Below are 23,546 nucleotides of genomic sequence, written 5' to 3' on the forward strand. Positions count from 1 at the left end.
ATTAATCTGTATTATGTATTTTAAATTATACAAAGTGATCAAGATAATTACCACTATCTTGTATTTAAATTATGCTTTCTAAAATACTTCCAGAACACTTAACATGTTTCTCCTGTCAACATTTTCTATCTAATACACAGGTACAGGGTATAGCAGGCCTTGCTTTGAGGCCGTGTGGTCTTGGAGCAAACAAGCCAATGCCTCTGCTTCACCACCACATCCCACATCCCACCACTTCCAACACCAGGAACGGCAGTCATCCGAGGTTCAGATCACAAGTTTTGTTAGATAAAATCCCCCACGGGGCACCTAGGAGGCTCAGTTGTTAAGCGTCTGCCTTCCGCTCGGGGCGTGATCCCAGGCTCCTGGGATGGAGCCCCACATCAGGCTCCCTGCTCTGCTGGGAGCCTGCTTCTTCCTCTCTCACTCCCCCTGCTTGTGTTCCCTCTCTCGCTGGCTGTCTCTCTCTCTCTCTGTCAAATAAATAAATAAAATCTTTAAAAAAAAAAAGAAAAAGAAATCCCCCTCGTTGCTACACATGGAATGCATGTTAACAACTGATGCAGAAAAAATTATTATCCCTTTCATTGGAAAAGAATGATCACACAATCGTTCTTGGTTATCAAACCAGATGAAGAGCATCATACCCCAATATTAAAAGCATGTGGACTACCTCTAAACTGCCGACATTCATACGGGAGTCATCTCTGCAGCCGGCACCATCCTGTGACTCGGTCAGCCTCCAGCAGAGCAAGGAACAGAATATTAGAGCAGCGAGTCTCACCTCTGTCTCTCGGGCTCTCCATCCACATCTTCATCCGCACTGCAGGTGGCGCTAGAGTCATTGTCAGACTGGGGCTCGGGCCTCTGGGCGCAGACCTGCTGGGCCACCACCAAGTCTTCATCTCTAGGCTCTGTCTTCTCGCTGGCTCTCTCCAGGTCTCTCTCTTTGGTATCACCTTCAACTTTAGATGGATTGCTCTCCGGCGCCCTCATCTCAACGTCTACAGAGTCTGATTTGGCAGTCGTGGGGAGATCAAGCACAGAAGTCACTTCGGCGCTGTGCTCCTGACGGTCAACGTCCATTGGCTCTGCCGCCTCGACGGTGATGCTGTCGTTCGCCTGCGGCTCCACACCCTCACTTTCAACTGGTTTTGCACTTTGCACTGCTGAGGAGGGAGACGCGCTGGGCGCAGGTTCCGTGGTGGACTCGAGCTCCGCCCCCGGTTCGGTGTTGCCTCGAGGAGTCGCGTTGTCAGGGCTATCTTCGCTGGGCTTGACAGCTTCAACTGGTGAAGGAGAAGGAGCACTTTCTGTATCAGAACTATTTTCAGCACCTTAAAGATAATGATACAGCATAAAAATCTGATAATGAACATGTTTCAGGTGGTGACAGAAGCCATGCTTGAAAGTAGTTGTTTGGGACGATTGATACTCCTTACATGGCCTCAGTGAAGTCTCATGGCCACTGGGAAGCCAGAGCGAGTGTTCACAGAGCATGAAAGGGAGAGGTCAAATGGTCCTCACCTTCTGAAACTGAAAGCGTAAAAGCTTTTGATATCTAAAAATAATTTACATGAGGGGCGCCTAGCTGACTCAGTCGGTGGTGCATGCGACTCTTCATCTCGGGGTCCTGAGTTCAAGCCCCACACTGGGTGTAGAGATTATGTGAATGAATAAGAACTTTTAAAAATATATTTTAAAATAAGTAAATAAATGAATAAACAAATAAAATTTATATGAATTTTGAAAAATGAAGACAGATGCAAAATCAAAACTGACCAGAAACCATTCCCATAAATGGTATTTGGTTTATTTCTACCAGCCTGTGGCTGTGCTTTTCCTTGACCCACGAGGCCTGACAGCCTAGAACAGCACCATCCAACAGGAACATAATATGAGTTACATCTGCCTAAAATTTTCGTTTTTCCGGGGGCCACATTAAAAAAGTAAGAAGAGCTAAATTAACTTTAACAACATATTTTATTTCACCCAATGGGTCTGAAATACTATCTTTTTAATATGTAATCATGTGGAAATATAATAATATAGAAACTAGCAGTAAAATTTTTACCTTTTTGGTTACTAAGTTCATTATATTTTACATTTCAGCCCATCTCAATTTGGACTAGCCACATGTATCTAGTGGGTACCATACTACGTAGCAAAATTCTAGAATAACATTACATAGAATTTCAATGTAACATTGTAACCCTGGTCTTTCCCCACATCGTTGGTTCCACTTTGTAAATACAGTTTTAATCTTTGACATCTTTACCTAGGTATTTCAGAGGAATCACAAATTCAGGATTTCCTACACTAGACTAAGTCTATGGACTCAACACATCCCAATCAGGTTCTTTTCCAGTGTTTACTATCTAATTAAACCAGAGACCCTATCAGGAGTAATCTTTTAATTCTCCTCTCATTTATCCCCATATCCTACGTAGACAAGTGTCACAGAATACCCCTTGAGTCCATCCACTTGTGTTCAACTGCTCGACTGCCCCTGTAGTCCAGAAACAACTCTTCCTATCTTCCCCCTCAGACCAGTGTCCACAACGACGCCAGAGGGAGCTTTTTAAAAGCCAAATCTTACCAAAACTCTGCTGCTCCAGTATTCTCTTCATTCCTGCCACACGGGCCTCATTTTCCACAAAACCTCACAGAAAAAAAGCTACTTAATGTTCAAAGCCAAAACCCATTCAAAACAAAATTTAAGTTTCAAAGCCAACAACAACTTGCAGAAAAAAAATAAAACAAAATCTAATATTTCTGAAACCCCTGGAAGGTACAGAACTTCCTAAGCTTAAAATATGAGCGCCTTCAAAGGAACATATTTAAGTAGCTCTAATTACATACAAAATTTAAACTCTGGTAATTTAAAAATAAAACAAAAAGCAAATGAGATGGAGAAAATATTTGTGTACACAAAGCATGAACATGTGTAAGATATTACATATAAAGAGCTACTAAAATCACTGAAAATTCCCACTTCAGAAGCAGTCAATTCACAAAAAATCTACAGAAACTAACAGCAATGCGAACTGAAATAAATTAGAAACTTCAATTAGCAAAAACTCAAGAAGATATTTACTTTTTCGGGAAGTGGTCATTAATTTGTTCAAGTGACAAATAGGATTTTATTTCTGTTCTTAAGTTTCTTGGGTTGAACTTCTTTCCTACTGGGGCTTCTAGCGTCATTAACTCTTTTTACATGAAAACATACATATGACACATGTAAGCCACCATAAAAACAAATAAACCAAACTCACTGCAATAAGGAAGAAACGTAACCGACGCTACTAACTGGACACGTAACTGTGGCAGTGACACTGAAGCGGGCAGCTTACTGACGCCGGGCGGCCATTCTATTCCATTTTATTTGTTAAATGTTATTTATTTATTTTTTGAGAGAGAGTGAGTGTGGGAAGGGAGCAGAGGGAGAGAGAGAATCTTAAGCAGGCTCCATGCTCAGCGCAGAGCTCGATGCAGAGCTCGATCTCACAACCCTGAGACCACGACCTGAGCCGAAATCAAGAGTCAGCCGCTTAACCGACTGAGCCACCCAGGTGCCCCTGAACGGCCATTTTAAAGATCTTCAGGTTGTGGCGACTGGACCATCGCAGGCGCTACATAAATATTTGTTGACTGAGTGAAGAAACACATGGTGCTCAAGTGTAAGGTCTCTATGAAAACACTGCCAGTGCCGTCTGCTTCACGAAGCAGTTCCTAAATAAAATGACTAAGCTAACGTTACGTAGTTGCACTAGTGGAAGTCACAACTGAATTTAAGATGTTAAGTCACCTTCACTGTCTTCTGGATTTTCTTCTTCATTAGAAGCTTCAATATCTTCATCCTCCTGAGCAGAGACAGTGGAAGCTACACTTTCACACTGGGACACGTCTCGCTCTTCACGGGGCTTCCGCGAAGTCTAAAGGAGAAGAGCACTGAATTGAATGATTTATGATTTAAACAGCTAAGAGGAAACAAAGGAACGTTCTCGCCTCTGAGATTACACGGAACGCCGATACACACACACTAAACAAGAAGGCTGCATGTCTGACAACTGTTCTGGTGGGCGTGCGGTCGCCGCTAGGGAACCACTAACTGGCCTCTCGTGTAGACGGACTGCTCTCATCAAACCGATCAAGTTCCGTGTGGACCGTTTTTTGAACTACTCGCCACCACACATGTACAAAGAGCCAAAAACCACAAAACTCCTGCTATTCACCCCCTCCAAATAATGTATCTTTCTAGTAAAAATAACATATGCATTTATTTTCTATTAAAAATAAGATAGTCGTCGAAATGTGGAGGACACAGAAAGCTGTCAAGAAAAACAAAACAATAATGGCTCATAATCGCACCAGCTAGAGATTCTAACTACACTGATACATTTCCTTTCAGTCTTTTATATGCATGTATGAATACGTTATGTATAGCACATGAAAATAAAACAATTGCCCAATGTAGTTACATATCCTACTTTTTTAACCTTATGTAATCATGAACTGAACATACCTCTACATTATAAATTCTTCAAATTATTAATGATTCCATAAAGACACTCTGTACCAACAGATAGTTAAAATTCTCCTATTTTAAGGTATTTAGGCAATTTTAAAGTTTTGCGCTGTTAATAAAGCTGCAATAACCTCCCTTCCCTAACATTAAGAATTATGTGATTTCATAAGCAACAACTCATCACTGGTGTTACCAATCATCATTGGTGTTACTGAATTTCTTTTACTATTAATGAGGACAAATTCCCTTTTTCTTTAACAGGACTTTTCCTTCCACAAACAACGTGTTTACATAAAACTGCTCATTCTTCTACTGGGATCAGAGATCTGTAAGAGCATGTGTGGATATATTTAAGTGTAAGACATCAGCCATTTATTATATTTATAATCGCATGTTCTAACTATGAAACTGAAGGTCTCCTGTCTCTGTAGACCCAAGGATCCCGGCCCTGGCACTGCTCTGTTCTCCCTTACCGAACCTGTACTCACCAGACTTCAGCTACAGGTCTCTCCCGGGGACACTCCTCAAAGAGGAAAATAAATTATTGCTATCCCAACTGTTAAAAGTATATGTTAGGATCCAATTAAAGCACTAAGTCAAGAGCAAAAAATCATGTCCCAGTGTCCGTTGTAGAACTAGGTGTAATTGTGAGGCTAAAAAAATGCATCACTATGTTCCTAGAGGAATGCAAGGGGAGAATCCTCTGGCCACACTCTTTAGAAAGCTTTAGGAAGACTGCATGAAGGCTGCAATATTTTTAGGCGTTAGATAATAGCTCTTAAAAGGATTTTTCCAATGTCGAGGCTATCTCCCTCCTTTGCCAATATCCACCCATGCTGTTTGGTATTTCCACTGACGAATATAGAAGAGACATGTTTCACCACCACATGACATTCCTCTGTTCACCTGCAATCACCTGCTACTTCTCCAAGCATTTTCTTCACTATATGACAGTACTCACTAATTTTAATGTAATAATTCAAACCTACAGAAATGTAATACCTATATGTCTTGCACCGTGTTTTGATATAAGGTATTTTGTCATGTTTTCTTGAAACCTTTTTGAAAATGATAAAACACTCTTAAAAAACGGAAGCCTGTTGTCCCTGTTACTTCGATTGTAACTAAAATGATTAGAACAAGAAGTTTTAAAGATATTTGTGATGGTTAATTTTATGTGTCAACTTGGCTGGGCCAGAGCACCCAGATATTTGGTCAAATATTATCCTGGATGTTTCTGTGCAGGAGTTTTTTAGATGAGATTAACAATTCAACCAGTGGACTTCTGAACAAAGCAGATGACCCTCCAGAATGGAGGGGGTGGGGGAGTGCTTCACCCCATCAACTGATGGCCTTAATAGAATTAAGACTGACGGCCCCCTGCTCTCCCCCTCCACCCCCCACGCCCCCCCCCCCCAGCAAGAAAAGAATCTGCCAGCAGATCGCCTTTGGACTCCAGCTGCAACTCTTTCCTGAGTCTCCAGTCTGCCAGCCTTCACCATCAGATCCAAGCGTCCACAATCACAGAGCCAATTTCTTAAAATAAATCACTAACTCATATTCTCTCTCTCTCTCTCCACACACACACACACACACACACACACACACACACACACACAGAGCCCGTTGGTTTTGTTTCTCTGGAGAACCCTGACTGATCTTTTGAAAACATGTCTGATTCATTCTCTACTTGATTTTCTCCCCAAACATTTTAAGTGGTATTTGATGAAGTCAAGTCTCTCTTGTCAGCAGACCTTTTGTTATTGCTTTCTTTCCTTAGTTTTAGTTGCTACAACACATTTTTAACCTTTACATTTTCATTTTTAACATTAAAAGGTCTTTTATATAACTTTTTAAATCAGTCAATGTTATACTTCATTTATATTTATTAAAAGTTCAAACCCTAACAAATTTAAATATCTACCTTTTATTACCCACTCTATCATTCTTCAGTTAGTCAAAATTTTTTTATTTTTTTATTTTTTTTATTTTTTTTATTTTTATTTTTTTTAAAGATTTTATTTATTTATTTGACAGATATAGAGACAGCCAGTGAGAGAGGGAACACAAGCAGGGGGAGTGGGAGAGGAAGAAGCAGGCTCACAGCTGAAGAGCCCGATGTGGGGCTCGATCCCAGAACGCCAGGATCACGCCCTGAGCCGAAGGCAGGCGCTCAACCTCTGTGCCACCCAGGCGCCCCTAGTCAAAATTTTTTGGTCTAAGGATACAACACTCTTAAAAAGCACTGAAGACCCTAAGGAGGTTCTATTCATGAGATTATACATAATGATATTTACTATATTTGAATTAAAGCAGAAACATGTAAAATATTTATTAATCCATTTAAAAATAACAATAAACCCATTACATGTCAACATAAAAAAGTTTTATAAAAAAAAATAACTATATTCCAAAACAAAAGGATAATTTCATGAAAAAGCTTTTTTTTTATGTTTTTGGAAATTCCTTTTAATGTCTGCCTTCACAGAAGACAGCACAATTTTTAAGTGTGCTTCTACGTATAACCTAATCTGCAGACATAGTACTGTTTTGGCTGAAGTATATATAAAAAAAAAAAGTCTGGGGGCCCCTGGCTGGCTCAGTCAGTAGAGCATGGGACTCTTGATCTCAGGGTTGTGAGTTCAAGCCCCACGCTGGGTGTGGAGCCAACCACACACACACACAGTCTGGCCTCACAGAGACATGTAGTTGAAAAGGGAAGCGTATTTTAACAATCTTTTCAAACAACCATGGATATTATTCTTTGATATTGTACCAGAACTCAGCAAGCAGTCATCTCTTAAAGGGTAACCGTGATATGAAATCTGAAACCATATCAATAAATTTTTTGTACTCTATCAAAATCCATTTATCTATCTAGAACTTTGGTATATTAAAAAATATTTTATACATCTTTTATCCATACATGACATCCATTGTGACATCACAAATGGGTCATGTGGAAATTATGGAGTTACACGGATTTTTCAAATCTGCACGCATGTCACTGTATATCAAAATAACATACTAGTTATTATTACCACTGATCTCATCAGAAAAGCCTTTGAGTATTAGAAAGATATAAGCTTATGGTGAGGGAGACAAATTTTCCAAAATTCTAATTTTTGCTGAAAAGCTTGAAATTTAAAAGCAGCAACAGATACTCCTGCTTGCTTTCTCTGAAAGACAGTCTCACTCATTTTCAAGAAAATGTCTGCCAAGGATCCAAGTCTGAAAAACCATAGTTTTTCTGTCATTTTTCCAATTAAAACTGAAACTCCATAAAAAAAGGAAGGCTAGTTCAGCTTGGAATGCAAACAACTGCAAAAGTACTTTCCCTCGACAGAACCGGCACACTTTGGTATGGAGCAGAAGGACTTTATGCACACCTCTCGTTTCATCACACACGTACTCAAGGGTCAGGACTTAATAAAGCTCATTTTTATTGCTCCGCCAAGGACAAGCGAAATTGGCATATTTGTTGTGAAACAGCAAACATCTGGAGACGAAGAATGCCGAGTATCTAGTACAGGGCTGCCCTGCCATGACCCATGCGAAGGCACCAGCACTTGCCCTCACAACTCCTTTGACACCATCCATCCAAATCTAACACAGTGGGAAAAAGTAAGTCACATCTTCATATTGTTACGAAAACAGTTTTGGCCTCATGGAATCCTCAAAGAACTCTGCGGACATTGAGAACACTGGCAATTCCTCATTAAGGAATTTTCAATAATCAATACTTTCTGGTTTTTAATATTTAATATATTAAATAAAATGTTTAATATTTAATATTAATAATATTAATGGAAATGGTTTTAATATGCCATATCAATTCATTCAACAAGGTCAACAGAACTCCAACTAAACTTTTCAATTCAAACTCCAAAATGTTTCTGTTTTTCAAATCCCATCTAAAAATTACCGAACTGTCGTTACTACTAACGCGAATTTTGTTCCTTGGGCAGTAATCAGAGAAAAAGTCAACTTGTGCGGAGAAACTAGCAGATTCTTCACAGATAAATGCAATAAATAAAAATACGGGATACAAAAAACTTTCTCTCAAAACCAGAATTTGAAGGTCAAAAACAGAACAAAACAAAATAACTGTTGGTTAAAAATGAAATCCGTTAATAAATAAATAAAGACTCGCGACCTGGGACATACTCACTTTCTGTTTATGCTGCTGCAGAAGGTTGTCAAGATTGTGTCGCCTTTTATAATTAAAGTAGAAGTTTTTGCACTGTGCTTCACTTTTAGTTCCCACCATTTTGGCAATTGCTGCCCAGTTACGACCATGCTCTACAAGACCTGGATTTGAAAAACAGACCAAAGATTAATTGAGCAATCACCCGACAGAGCAAACAAGAGAAATAATAAAATCAACTTAATTACAGTATTCAAAATCGTTCACACTACTGATATATTTTAATACTTACTTAAATACGTACTGACACGAAATTCACTGACAGCTCTACTTTGCCACCCAAATTTAAAGCATGCTCATTAATGGAAGGGCTCAATTTTATCTTTGTCATGTGTCTCCCAGAGAGCTAGGACAATGTTGGACACACAGTAATAACTGAAACACTTGTAAACTGAGTCACCAGATACTTCTACATCTTTGGAAACAGTGTATCAATATACAGTTAATAAGGTAACCTTATAAATAGTTAACACAAAGATATATATGACTATATACAGAATCAGCAGGTCTTCATTCCATTCACAATCAAGAAATGCCCTCAAAAAAATTAACCGGTTTTAAAAAAAACAACCAACCTGCGGTAATACAACGCGTCACAGAAATCTATGCAATCTGACACTTTTTAACCGAATTATGTATATACATACACGTACCCACAGGCAAGGAATACGGGTATATAAATGCACGTACACACAGAGAGCTACACAGACAGGGACATATTTTAGATACAGGTGTATCCAAGCATGAATTTCCAGGACAAATTTAACAATTTATAGGAAAATAGGAGTTTTTCGTGGTTAATGCGAGTCACTTCCTTAATAATGACAGTTGGCAGATTACTTGCAAATCCTTCTGATACATGAACAGAGCTGAGAAGAGTGGAGACTAAACAGTCCTATGGGGGTGTATCTACCTGAAAAAGATCACTCTATGATACAACTAATATCTACTTACTCCACTGTGACATTCTGAGAATCAGATGAGAATAAATGTGAATCTTTTCTTTTTTAAATGTAGATCTTTTAAAAAGTTATACATGTAATCATGACAAGTTATAAATTTGCTAATCATAGCAAATAAACGTCAAATAAAAATATTTTAAACACAACACATTAAAGTGCCATATTTTTGGTAAAGTTGGTTTGTATGACTTAAATGCATCATTCATTACCTATTAAATAGAAAATAAATCTGAAATGTGTCACTAAAAGGTCAACTTATTTATAAGAATTTTATCTTTAGAACTATATGGTAAATGGCTAATGGTTCTCAAAATTACTTTATTTAAAACTAAAGCTATTTTTTATTTATAAACCAATTATTTATCCTATTAGAAATTTTACTTCAATTTCAAATCATACTATGTTAACGAGCAACAACAGAAAAACACAAGATTCATAATGTTCCAGAGTAAGATCAGGGCCACACAGTGACAAGTGGCAGAGACAAAATTCAAACCTTTGGCTCCAAAGTTCACGCCCTCTCCTCTGAATCGCAGTGCAATTTCTTACAAGTTTATAACCAAATGCCTTACAAAATACAAACTGAGGAGATATGTACCATGCTATTAAATCCAACTTTTAAATAACAGAAAATATAGACCCTTTATATTAAAATGCCCTCTAGAACACTGAATCGCAGCTATTCTGGAAAGGTGAAAATAGTCCACTTGCTCTCTAACAAAATGACATTCAAAATAAAACTGCAGAGAATCTTCTATCCCTCAAAGTGGGCCTCTTAGGCAAGGCACAGCGGGGTTACCTGAGAGGGTATCACCCCATCATAAAGAACTCAAGTCTACCTCTAAATTCTATTTACCACCACAGAACTTTCTTCTTTTCTTCAATTAAAAAAAATTCGTTCCATCTGACTTACTACTAATAACCCTGAAAAGCCCAACCCAACCCAACCAAAACCCTGAAGAATCTCAAGAACTATAACTTACCTTTTTTAGCGACTTCCATTTCTTCTTCTGTCCATCGAGAGGTTTCTACAGGCTCTGTGGAAACTGAAATAAAGAGAGAGAATCCAGTAAGGCAAAGAAATATTAAGTTCATTCACAGATTAGATGACACTGACCTGTTTGTCTGACACAAAGCCTGTCTGAAGCATGAGGTGAAGCAAACTATGGACCCAGGATGGTGGCAGGCTCTCCCCCACCAACTAAAGGCACATATTCAAGGCTTCTCAGGATCTTTTTCAGTGTTCTTTGAACCCATGTCTACATGTTTGACCATCATTAGTTTATTTTCTATGAAGTCCCACCTCACCCAGTACATCCCCACTATTTGAGCCCCATCCGTCCTCTCTGAGGTGTCAAAGGAAGAAATGACAGTCCCCATTCCTGTCCAGGCACAGTGCTCTCCTGCTCTCTGAATCCCCCATATCTCGAACTCACTCCTGGAGGCCCTGTGACACCTAGTAAACACAGACGGATCACAAACTGCACACTCTCTCTTCTACATTAGAAAGGAAATTCAGACTATCAGGCATGAAATGAGCTCCTGCCATATTCCCCTTCTCAATTAATAGTACCATCATCCGCCCAGTCACTCGAATTATTAACAGCCTCTTCGGACCAATTTTTTAATCCTTCCTCCCATTTACTACTCACATCCAACGATGTGTGTCGGTTCTAATCTCCCGAATCCATCCTCTTCTTGCCTGGGGCACTGCGTGCAAAGTGACACCCTTCTGGCTGGTCCCTCTGCCTCCAGCCCTTACTTTCTCCAACCTGACCTCCATGACTCTCACCAGTTCTCTTTCTAAAACACCAATCTATTACAGCATTCCTCTATTTAAAAACCTCTGTGAGCTCCCACTTTGTAAGCAAAGCAGGAAATAACTCAAGCAAGGTCCATCATGACCCCCATGTGCTTGTCTAGTTATTTTCCTTGCATCCTTCTTGCCATCCCCAGAACCTGGTTTCTTTATGCTTCACGTTATGGTAAAATTGGTACCACTGAAGCAATGATGGTAGGCGTCACTAACATGATCCCTTTATAAACTAATGAGACAATACTTAGTACAAGAGAGAAAAACGCCTCAAGAATTTATTCTTATAGGGGCACCTGGGTGGCACATCGGTTAAAGCGTCTGCCTTCGGCTCAGGGCGTGATCCCGGCGTTCTGGGATCAAGCCCCACATCAGGCTCCTCCGCTATGAGCCTGTTTCTTCCTCTCCCACTCCCCCTGCTTGTGTTCCCTCTCTCGCTGGCTGTCTCTATCTCTGTCAAATAAATAAATAAAATCTTTAAAAAAAAAAAAAGAATTTATTCTTATAAAAAATAATTTAACAGAAAGAAAATGTTACGTGAGTCAAGATCTGTTTTTCCTTACAGTGTTCTCTATATTAGTTTAAAGATGAGGGGGCAGGGGACAGCCTAATCACTCAGCAACAGGGAATGGTTCAAGAAATCGGGCCTCAGGGAACACGATGCCAACATTTCACGGTCATCATAAAGCAAAACCGAAGATCACATAGAAACTACATAATATTTATAATATATGCCAAATGAAAACATCAGAAAAAGTAGCATGCACACTAAGATTACAACTAAGTAAAAAGAAAAACAGTTGTATTAAGACAGCAAGATTGGGGCAGATCTTTCTCAAAAGACACTGATATTAAAGTTTAAAAAATGTAAAGGCCATGAAGAAGTAAAAGCTTCACTACTTGCAGATGACATGATAATACATACAGAAAACCTAAAAGACTGCTAGAACCGATAAACGAATTCAGAAGTTGCAGGATACAAAATCAATATAAGGAGAGCTGTTGCATTTCTATACACCAATAATGAAGCAGCAGAAAGAGAAAATAAGAATACAATCCCATTTATAATTGCATCAAAAATAATAAGATACCTAGGAATAAACCTACCCAAAGAGGTGAAAGACCAGTACTCTGAAAACCATAAAACACCGATAAAAGAAATTCAAGACAACAAAAAGAAATGGAAAGACATTTCATGCTCATGGATTGGAAGAACAAATATTGTTAAAATGTCTATACTACCCAAAGCAATCCACCCATTCAAGGCAATCCCTATCAAAATGCCAACAGCAGTTTTCATCGAACTAGAACAAATAATCCTAAAATTTGCGTGGAACCACAAAAGGCTCCAAATTGCCAAAGCAATCTTGAAAAAAAAAAGCAAAGCTGGAGGCATCACAATTCTGGACTTCAAGTTATATTACAGAGTTGCAGTCATCAAAACACTATGGTACTGGCACAAATACAGACACACAGATCAATGGAACAGAACAGAAAACCCAGAAATAAACCCACAATTATACGATCAACTAATCTTTCGGCAAAGAAGATTGGGAAGAATACCCAATGGGAGAAAGTCTCTTCAACAAATGGTGTTGGGAAAACCAGACAGCAACATACAAAAGAATGAAACTTGACCACTTTCTTACAACATACACAAAAATAAATTCAAAATGGGTTAAAGACCTAAATGTGAGACCTGAAACCATAAAAGTCCCAGAAAAGAGCACAGGAAGTAATTTCTCTGACACCAGCCGTAACAACGTTTTTCTAGGTAGGTCCCCCGAGGCAAGGGAAACAAAAGCAAAAATAAACTATTGGGACTACATCAAAATAAAAAGCTTCTGGGGCGCCTGTGTGGCTCAGTCAGTTAAGCGTCTGACTCCTGATTTCGGCTCAGTCATGATCTCAGGGTTGTGAGATCGAGCCCCACATCAGGCTCTGTGCTGAGTGTGGGATTCTCTCTCTTTCCCTCCCCCTCCCTAAAAAAAATTAAATAAAATTTAAAAATAAAAAAATGAAATGAAATAAAAAGCTTCTGCACAGCAAAAGAACAACAAAACTAAAAGGCAAGCTAGGAAATGGGACAAGATATTTCCAAATGACATATCTGATAAAGGGTTAGTATCCAAAATATATAAAGAACTTACAAAATTCAACACCCACAGAATAATCCAATTTAAAAATGGACAGAAGACACGAGCGGACATTTCTCCAAAGCCAGATGGCCAAAAGACCCATGAAAAGATGCTCAGCATCACTGACCAGGAGGGAATGCAGATCCGACCCACAATGAGATATCCCCTCACACCTGCCAGAACGGCTAAAATCAACGGCACGAGAGACAAGAGGTGTTGGCGAGGATGCGGAGAAAAAGGAACCCTCTCGCACTGTTGGTGGAAACCCTCATGCACTGTTGGTGGGAATGCAAACTGGTGCAGCCGCTGCGGAAAACAGTGTGGAGATTCCTCAAAATTAAAAACACTACTGCCACGTGATCCAGCAATCACACTGCTGGGTATTTACCCAAAGAATACAAAAGCACGAATTCAAAGTGATACATACATCCCGATGTTTACTGGCGCATTACTTACAATGGCCAAGATATGGAAGCAGCCCAACTATCTGTCAATTGATGGACGGATAAAGAAGATGTGGTGTGTGTATATACACATACATACACACACTATGGAATATTATTCAGCCATTAAAAAAGAAGGAAATCTTGCCATCTGCAATGACATGGATGGAGCTAGAGAGCATAATACTAAGTGAAATAAGTCAGAGAAAGACAAATACCGTATGATCTCACTTATATGTGGAATTTCAGAAACAAAGCAAATAAGCAAAGGGGGAAAACAGAGAGAAACAAACCAAGAAACAGACTCTGCACTATAGAGAACAAACCGGCAGTCACGAGGAGAGAGCTGCTGGGGGGAGGGATATGAGTGAAATAGGTGATGGGGATTAAGCAGTGTACTTCCTACGATGAGCATCATCGGGTGATTAAAATAAAACCTTAAAAAAAAAAAGATTTAAAGGCCAGACTTTAAGATTATTTCTAGGTCGTCAATATCCAAGGACCTCCCACTCTACCCTGGCACTGCAGGAGAATCCCACACGAAACCACAGCCTATCCGCTCCCATTGCGCACTCACTGGGTTCTGGTGGCGGTGGCAGAGGCGGCGGGGGCTCCTCGGTGGCCGCCGCGGCTGCAGCGCTGGCCGCTGCTGCTTCATTGGTCATGGACCTGGTGATCCGGCCCTTTCTGCGGCCCTGACTGTTGGCAGTCTTCCGTCCCCGGGGTGTGGCCTGCTCCCTCTCCTCGGTTTCTTCTGCTGTACCTTCCGTCTTGTCCTTTTCCTTGGTATTTTCTCTGGAAAGAGAAGTAGACGAAAAGTTTGTGTGATTTAGAAGTACACGTGCATCTGAGAAGGTTATGGCTTGGAATTTTTTTTAATAGAAATTAAGTAAGACTATCCAGTTTCTCAGTTACTGAAAACAAAATTGATGAAAAATGCTGTCATGCCCCAATTTTGAAGGGTTTTGACTGGCTCAAATTAAGATATTTCACAAAGGTCTGTTTTACTCATTAATGGACGCAAAATTTAGACACATTTCAAGTCACGTTATTACGTATGAGAACACCCTACAAGGAAGTAACGGATGGCAGGAGAAAAGCCCTTAGAGCTGCAATCCAGAGGCAGTGGGGTACACCAAAAGGCGGGAGTCCTGTCTCCAAGGTAAGTTTTCTCCTCTGTGAAATGAAGAGGCTGAAACAGATAGCCTTTCTGTAGTAATAATCTACAATACTGTTTCATTAAACCAGGCTCTGTATTCTCAAGCATCCCCAACACTAATTATGTGCAAACAGGCCAGTATGGCCCAGGCGTTATAACGGAGAACAGTCTGGAGCCAGGCTGCCCAGGGTGGTACCAGGGCTGTGTGATTTACCAGCCATGTGACCTTGAACAAGAGACCTCCCCTCCACAGGCCTCTGGTTTTTCTCATCTATACGTGAGGATAATAACAGTATGTTTCATAGAGCTGTTGCAATGATTAAAGGATTTAATTTATATAAATGCTCAGAACTGCGCCTGGAACACAGAAAGAGCATCTTATGTGTCTGCTGTTATCAGGGCTACACCTCCCTCAGCCACTTCGGAAAAACTCGATCAATAAGTAAAGGGTCATTACTATTAGTAGCAACAGTACTGCATGTAACACTGGAAGACTATTCTCTGTACTACGTATCTCCCAGGGTTGTTAAGATTTAAAAACAAGGTCCTTAATAATGTACATTTCTGCAAATGAATGGACAGGGGGCAATACTCAAAGACTCAACTGCTCTTGCTTAATGGGAGGTGTTGATTTTTTTCAAATTTTATGCACTTCAAGCAAGGAGCTGTTGTAGCTTACCAAGCTTACCCCAATAAAAAAAATTCTTTAAGAATTTTCTCCCTTCGGTCCTGAAGTGCCCTCGAAGTTACCATGCAGCCCTCTTTCTCTACTTCTTTATTCCCTTAGCAATCTGGCTGCTGCTATAACCTCATCTTAAGACGTTTGTCAAAAGTCACCAATGGGAGGGAAAAAGTCACCAATGACTTACAGACTGCAAATTCAGATGACCTTTTCTCAATTACAGTCGCACTGATCGGATTCCTGCTGCAACGGACCCTAAGGACAATTCTTTTTACCTTCCTCTCAACTTTCAGGACTTCATGCTTTCCCGATATCCCTACTGCTACTCTGTCTCTTCTTCTGGGGACTGCCTTCTTCCTCTCACCTTTTCACATTCGCATTTCCCAAGGCTCACCCTGGCCTTAAAGCTCTGTGAGGTTACCCCATTCGCATCCATTCCACTGGGATGACTGCCAGTCTGTATCTTTTGACTCACATCTCCCATCTCCTAAATCTCCTAAGATCCAGACTTGTCTTCCCAAATACCTGCTGGAAATCCCCATCAATACACCTGGATTCCCCATCAATACAAACTCAACATGTCCAAAAACATGCTTGTCACCACTCTGCCTCTTGCTCCCCCCATGCTCTAATCATTCACCAGTAACAGTACCACCGTGATCATATCCATTCACGTTTACAGATCTGGCATCATCTTTAGCTTTTCCCCTTTTTCTTTACCTCCTATATGCGATCTCACGCCAAGATTTGGTTATTTCATCTCAGTAACAGTGCTCCCATTAATTCCACCACCTCAATTTCTACTACCATTATCCTTATTAAGTGTCTCGGTACCCAAACCACTCTCCTGTAACAGCCTCCCTGACTTACATCTCCAATCCATTCATGCTATGTGGGTCAATATTCTAGGAGAATAGCTTTGGCAAAAACCATTCCATCCAGGGGCGCCTGGGCGGCTCAGTCAGTTAAGCGTCTGACTCTTGATTTCAGCTCAGGTCATGATCTCAGGGTTGTGGGATCGAGCCTCACGTCAGGCTCTGTGCTCAGCAGGGAGTCTGCTTGAGATTCTCTCCCTCTCCCTCTGCCCCCCCCTACTCACACATGCTTATCCATGCATGCTCTCTAAAAAAATAAATAAATCTTAAAAAAAAAAAAAGGAAAGGAACCACTCCATCCATTCAAACCGCTACCTACTCCCAAACAACTCACAACATAGACTATTTTAGCTTCATCAAGGTTTTTATCTAACCCCAATCCACCTTCCACTTTTCTTCTTCAGCCACCCTCTGTTCCAGTCTCATCAAACCATTATCTGCCATTTCTCATGGCAGCACAACTCTTCATGCTGTTCCCCCTATTCTTTCCACATTAACCCTAGCTCCTGCATGAAGTCCTCTAAACTCTCTAGACAGAAGTCACCCTGAACCTCTTTTCAGTCTCCCAACATGCTTTACTGGTTCTGCTCATTTCTTCCAGGCTTTCTCCTTTTTCCTAAATAGTACTTGCATCTTGCCTAGCATTCCCCTACTAGATCATAAACTACCTGGGAATAGTACGTATCTTAGGGACTTCTGCATCCTCCCTAAGAGCTAGCTCAACATCCCCAATAAATGAATGCTTGTTAATGGAGATTTCAGGAAAAAAGTAAAAACCAAGATATGGCAGTTCCATAAGAGCAGAACCATTGACCACATGGGAGTATGAATGTTTTACTCAAACAACTAATAAAAAAAAAAGTTTTTAATAATTATCTTCCTAAAGTACAAAATTAGAATGGCAATGGCATGAGGATCCAACTCTTAAACAACCATACCAAGTGATTCAGGCTGTAGTGGCCACAAAAGCACATAAACCTCCAGTATTTCCAAGGGGATTACAGAAATAACACAATAAATACTGAAAAGAACAAACTACTGATCCGTGCAACGACTTGCATGGATCTCAACATCATCACGGTAAGTAAAAGAAATCATGCATAGAAGACCACATACTGCATAAATCCACTTACACGGAATTCTAGAAAAGGCAGAACAGATCAGTAGTTGCCAGAGGCTGGGGATGGCAGGGGAGTGTGGGGAAACCTACAGCAAAGGAGCACATGGAACTTTCTGGAGTGACGGAAACACTCTACACCACAACTGTAGCAAGAGTAATACCAATGCATATATTTGTCAAAATACATTCAATACACACCTAAAATCGGTGAATTTTATTCTGTGTAAATAATGCCTCAAGAGAGCCAATCCTTGGCGGAAAAACCACCAACTGAGCCCCTAAGCCCCCCACCTCACCACAATATGTGCACAAAGGCATCAACAAGAGCTGTCTCTGAGCGGCAGAATGCTGATTTTGTTAATATTTTGCTCTCTTTTCCACATTTTCTATAGTGAACAAGAATTACTTTTATAACCAGGCAAACAGCAACAGAACCACAAACAAACCAAGAACCCCACTTTATATGATAAATAAAACCCACGAAGCTGTAATATAAGGTATTATAGAAAAGAAAACCATCTGTCAGCATTTTTACGTGAGTGTAAAGTATCAAAGGTGCAAAAAAAAAAAAAAGATCCTGCGGTACCTTCCAAGTCAAAAATTAAATTATATTCAATATATCTCAGTGATGAGTGTATATTGTTATAGCTCATCCCTTCTGAAAAGTAACATCTCAGGTCTGGCAAATAAGTCCATTAAGCCAGAAGTTGTATTTACCAGAATATCCTGTTCTTTAATTATGTCAAAGCCCATTAGGTGATCAAAGAACACATCCCATTCACTCTTTTATCTAAAATTTTATACCTTTGAGAGAGTCGACAGGTTCATGATTTTAAAATTAGACTAATATCTAATTATTTAACTCACTTAGAGTCCTCCTTTTCATCTTTTTCTTCTTCATCTTTCTTTTCCTCTTCTTTTTTTTCTGTTTTTTCTGCTTTATCTTCTTCTTTTTCTTCTACTTTTTCTTCTTGTGAGGGTCGGGCAATTTGCTGCTAGAATGGACCATCATGTTAAATTCAGTGTTAAAAGAAACAGCTCCTCAAGCTGTGATGACAAATTACAATAGATCTTTGCAAAAAATTAATAAACAATTAACTTACTGATCACTTACAATGTAATTAGGAGTAACATATTAAAAATTAGTCTAACACTCCTTAATATATTCCATAGGTATTGCTTAAAAGCACACGCGTGCACATACACACACACGCACGTACACACACGCACAAATGTTCCTAGTCTCTGGACCCATTAGAGAGGCAAAAGTGGTAAGACTCCACTTAGAAACCTGAAGTCTGGGGTTGGTTCTCTCTGTTTCTGTAACTCCCACATCTAATCTGTCACTCAAGCATCTCAATTCTACCTTAAAATTTGATAACCGATAATTTACCAAACCATTCCCCTAGTATTAGATACCTAATATGCTTCCAACTTTTTCAACACTATGGACGATACTACAAGAAACACCTTTATGCTTTTACTCTTCTGCGGAACATTCACTCAATGGAACAGTAGACGGCTATGGTCATCATCAAGACTAAAGTAATTTGGAAAAATAGTTAGGAGATCAGAGTAAAAAGAAGTAAAACACTCAAATATTCCTAAGCTATAATTACAACTCTGTAACTAAAAATATGAACAAAGACAAGAAGACAATTATGGACCCTTTTATCCTTGCTAAAATTGTGACTCTAAAAGAAAAAATGGAATTAAGTTTATTTAATCAGAAATCTAGACCGTCTAACGTAGGTAGGCTCGAACTGCCGCTCGGCATTACAGCACACGGCCCCCGTCTCATGTGTGCCTCTTCCAAACCCCCACCTTTCCTACGCTGGAGCCGCTCTGGACTCACCTCAACACGCCGAGCGTTTCATGTCGTTGCCTGGAACACCCTCTCCGCGCTCCTTGCCTAGACCTCCTACATATCTTCTGAAATTCAGTTCAAAAGGCTACATCCTGGGAGGCATCTCCCGATTTCCACAGAGAAGCTCCAGGCCCTGTCTCCCTCGCTTGCCACCTGCACGGTCCGCATCTGCCGGCGGCACTTACCACGGGGTGGCACGTACCTGGTTATCAGGGTCTGTCTGGCTCCCTGCGTTAGTCTCCTCAAGGACAAGGGCCCAGTCTTAATCATCTAAGTATCCCAAGTTCCTAGGAGACATCTGGACCACAGAAGCCTCTGCATGTGCTGGATACAGCCAGAACCAAGTTCCTTTATTCTCCTTCTCTGAAAAGTTCCATCCTCCCACCTCCATCTTTCGTTCGGATCCAGGCCAATGTCAATCTTGCCTCATAATAACTTGCCTCATAATAACTCTTACCTGTTTTGTCACCAGACAACATGAAGTACTCATTAATATGAGGTAAAATTTCCCTTAATTCTTAATGCCATCTCAAAGTCTTCACCTACTCGCTAAATCTGGGTTTTTTTCTTAAGATAGCAAAGACCTTACTGGCCTCTCCAAGAGGTCCCATATTATGCCTTCTTCAAATCCACAAAGGAATAAAAAAGAATCTGTATCCTTCTTCCTCCCAACTGCCACACTGCAGAACTGTGGTATTTTAAAAAATACTTGCTTTTTTCAAATTTCACAAAATCTACCTATGATGTCTTTTTTCTCTTCTGGTGTTATGGACTGACTTCTCGCATACTCCTAAGAGCATATAAATGATTTTATCACATGGTTCATTATGCCTTGCCATTATTCTTCCAACTTTAAAATGCGTATCAATGCCTTTTCTATCTGCATAATATCCTACAATCTGAGGTCAAGCTCATTCTCCAAAGGTGAAGTCACAATTGCCATCATTGGTGGGAACTATTCTACCTCCAAGACCTTAAAATCAGAAAATCTTCTCTACAACAACCACTCATGCCCCACCTATCCCACATTTTCATTGTTGTTGGTCCTGCTATTTGTTCCCATCATGACCCGTGGTCCCTTTATTCTATGAAATTTCACAGTCCATCAGGAAGGGCTGTATCTACTCGTCCACTCTGACCCCTCACTAAATCGTTTTGATACCATGGTTCCCTCACTTGCTTTATCAGACTTTCCCAATTTCTCACCCTGGTTAATTGCCAGTTTCCTTCTCTTCTATTTATTATTACTAGACAAAAATTAAAAAATCAGGAAGACTTTCAAATGTTTACTTTCCAACCATGACTAAGTCTGCTTTACAACTGGGAATGTTTTACTCACCTTTGACTCCCTAGGACACCACAGTGGTCACAAGACTGGTTTCAAATGCTAATAACCTCAAACCACCCACTTGCTACATACGTGGCATCCGTGAGTCATTCTGAAAAAACGAGATGGCATACGAACGATAAACTCTGCCTTTGCCTAGCGAGTAGGCTGTATAACCCAGAAAATGGTTTAGGGCTCTAAGAAATCACAAGGAGGTATCAACTCAGCAGAAGAGAAGTCAAGAGGTTCACTGTTCTTAGACTCGGATGACACGTATAACTTGTTTCCCTAAGACTTTTCTATTTCTAATGCCAACCAGTGTTCTGAAGAAGCTAAGCGATCCCACACATTCCCTGCTGTCTGAAATCCAGCCGACAGCTGACTCTACTCCCCCTTCCCTAGCTCTGGGGACTGAGAAGCAAGGTAGCGCCTGCTTCAACCAGGCAATGGGAAGATGACGGCAGGCAGGATGTCTTTTGAAGCACAACCCCCAATTCTGCAGAAGGTGTGTGGACACGATCCAAAGAAACTGACAGAGTTGCTAGCTAGTCTCTAGAAGTGTGTGACAGCTGCAGAGCAGGACCTCCGTCAGAGCAGTATCCACACTGACTAGGCAGCAGTGGGTGGAGAGGGAGAGCCAGGGAGGCCGGAATGTGCAACCAGCATTCGCCTTCAGGTAATGGGCATCGAGAGCCATCGCTACCCCTGGAATTCCTGTTAACACCAGGAATAACCTCTGATTTTCACCAGAAGTGATCGCAACTGCTTTTGTTTCAGGCAAATCTGTAAAGGGAAGTGCCAATCCCCATGGTCCGGGATGGAGGGTACAAGTTACATGCCTTACGCCCTTCAGCAGGTTGGCTGGAGTAGAAGTCTGCAGTTTCAAAAGGAAATTCATCCGAAGGTCCCCTAAGAGACAGAGGCATCCCCACAGCTTCCTGTCCAGGTTTCTCCCTCCATAAGCCTAGTACTTGATAGTCAATTTAAAAAAGTTTAATTCTGTTACGGAGGATCTCGTAACACGAAACATGTTTGCCGAACAGGAAACTACGTACTATAAATGTGAGAGTACATTAGAAAACAAAATAGGGGTGCCTGGGTGGCTCAGCCGTTAAGCGTCTGCCTTCGGCTCAGGTCATGATCCCAGGGTCCTGGGATAGAGCCCCGCATCTGGCTCCCTGCTGGGTGGGAAGCCTGCTTCTCCCTCTCACACTCCCTTTGCTTGTGTTCCCTCTCTCACTGTCTCTCTCTGTCAAATAAATAAAATCTTTAAAAAAAAAAAAAAAGACAAAATAAAAATCCAAATTAAAAAAAATACTAAGTTTTATGTATTTCTCTTTTTTTAAGATTTTTATTTATTTATTTATTTGACAGAGAGAGAGAGCGAGAGCGAGAGAGAGCACAAACAAGAGGAGAAGCAGACTCCCCGCTGAGCAGGGAGCCCCATGCGACCCTTGATCTCAGGACCCTGGGGTCACGCCCCGAGCTGAAGGCAGATGCCCAACCGACTGAGCCACCCAGATGCCCTGTTTTTCTGTATTTCATAATGATAAATGAAGAACAAGGAAATTCAGCAGAGTCCTCTATCGCAAGATCAAAGGACAGTTTATGCTGAGATTTGTTTCTACTATATCTGACTGAATATCTAACACGTGAACTCTATGTGTATTTGTTAACGTGCTCGCGTCTTCAGAAAACATAAATGAATTCCCACTCGGTAGATGACAAAGTTGCCAAGAAATGAAACGACGAAATTTAAGAGCAAGCGTCTAGTGAACTAAAAACATACAAGAGACAAAGAGAATGAAGTCCTACTTCAGCCATTGAGCTGTCTGGGGATTTTTTTTTAAGGTTTTATTCATTTATTTGACAGAGGAAGAGACAGAGAGCACATGCAGGAGAAGCGGCAGAGGGAGAGGCAGAAGCAGGCTCTCCCCTAAGCAGGGAGCCCGACCTGGGACTCGATCCCAGGACCCTGGGATCATGTCCTGAGCTGAAGGCAGACACTTAACCAACTGAGCCACCCAAGTGCCCCTAGCCGTTGAGTTTTTTAAGTATCTCAGGCAATAAACAGAAAATATCTTATCAAAATATATTTAAAAACTAGTTCCTTTAAACCAACTGAATTTGAGACTAGTTTCCTGAAGAGTAAAAACTGTCAATCACAAAACAGCAAGCGACAAAGGCAACAGTTGCTACCATTACTGGGCGCTCACTCTGTTCCTGATACAACACTCTAGGGACTTCACACATAACTAGTTCTCATGTTAACCCTGCAAGGTAAGCATTACTGCTTCCACACTCACAGATGTGGAAACCTGGACTCAGCAAGTGAAGGGACACATCTAGGCTCACATACAAAGAGGATACAAAGAGGAAGAGCATTTTTGGGTCTAAGGCTCTTTCTGTTCTACCCAACTTTTTA

At 40.6% G+C, this 23,546-nt stretch overlaps 1 protein-coding gene across 27 annotated transcripts in view; it reads right to left on the bottom strand.

The window, feature by feature from the left end:
- NCOR1 (nuclear receptor corepressor 1) overlaps positions 1-23,546 on the bottom strand; it is a 154,045-nt gene that overhangs the window by 55,426 nt on the left and 75,073 nt on the right. For 13 of the 27 annotated variants that reach the window (XM_057311290.1, XM_057311285.1, XM_057311289.1 and 10 more), the window contains 7 exons: positions 18,795-18,922; positions 14,669-14,886; positions 10,681-10,743; positions 8,700-8,839; positions 3,809-3,935; positions 2,600-2,662; positions 785-1,337 (listed from right to left, as the gene is read on the bottom strand). In XM_057311290.1, coding sequence (XP_057167273.1) covers positions 785-1,337; positions 2,600-2,662; positions 3,809-3,935; positions 8,700-8,839; positions 10,681-10,743; positions 14,669-14,886; positions 18,795-18,922 — 1,292 coding nt within the window. The remainder of the gene's footprint in view (positions 1-784; positions 1,338-2,599; positions 2,663-3,808; positions 3,936-8,699; positions 8,840-10,680; positions 10,744-14,668; positions 14,887-18,794; positions 18,923-23,546) is intronic. The other 14 variants (XM_057311292.1, XM_057311288.1, XM_057311291.1 and 11 more) reach the window with 6 other exon arrangements.

This window comes from Ursus arctos, unplaced genomic scaffold, assembly GCF_023065955.2.
Source record: "Ursus arctos isolate Adak ecotype North America unplaced genomic scaffold, UrsArc2.0 scaffold_14, whole genome shotgun sequence".
NCBI lineage: Eukaryota > Metazoa > Chordata > Mammalia > Carnivora > Ursidae > Ursus > Ursus arctos.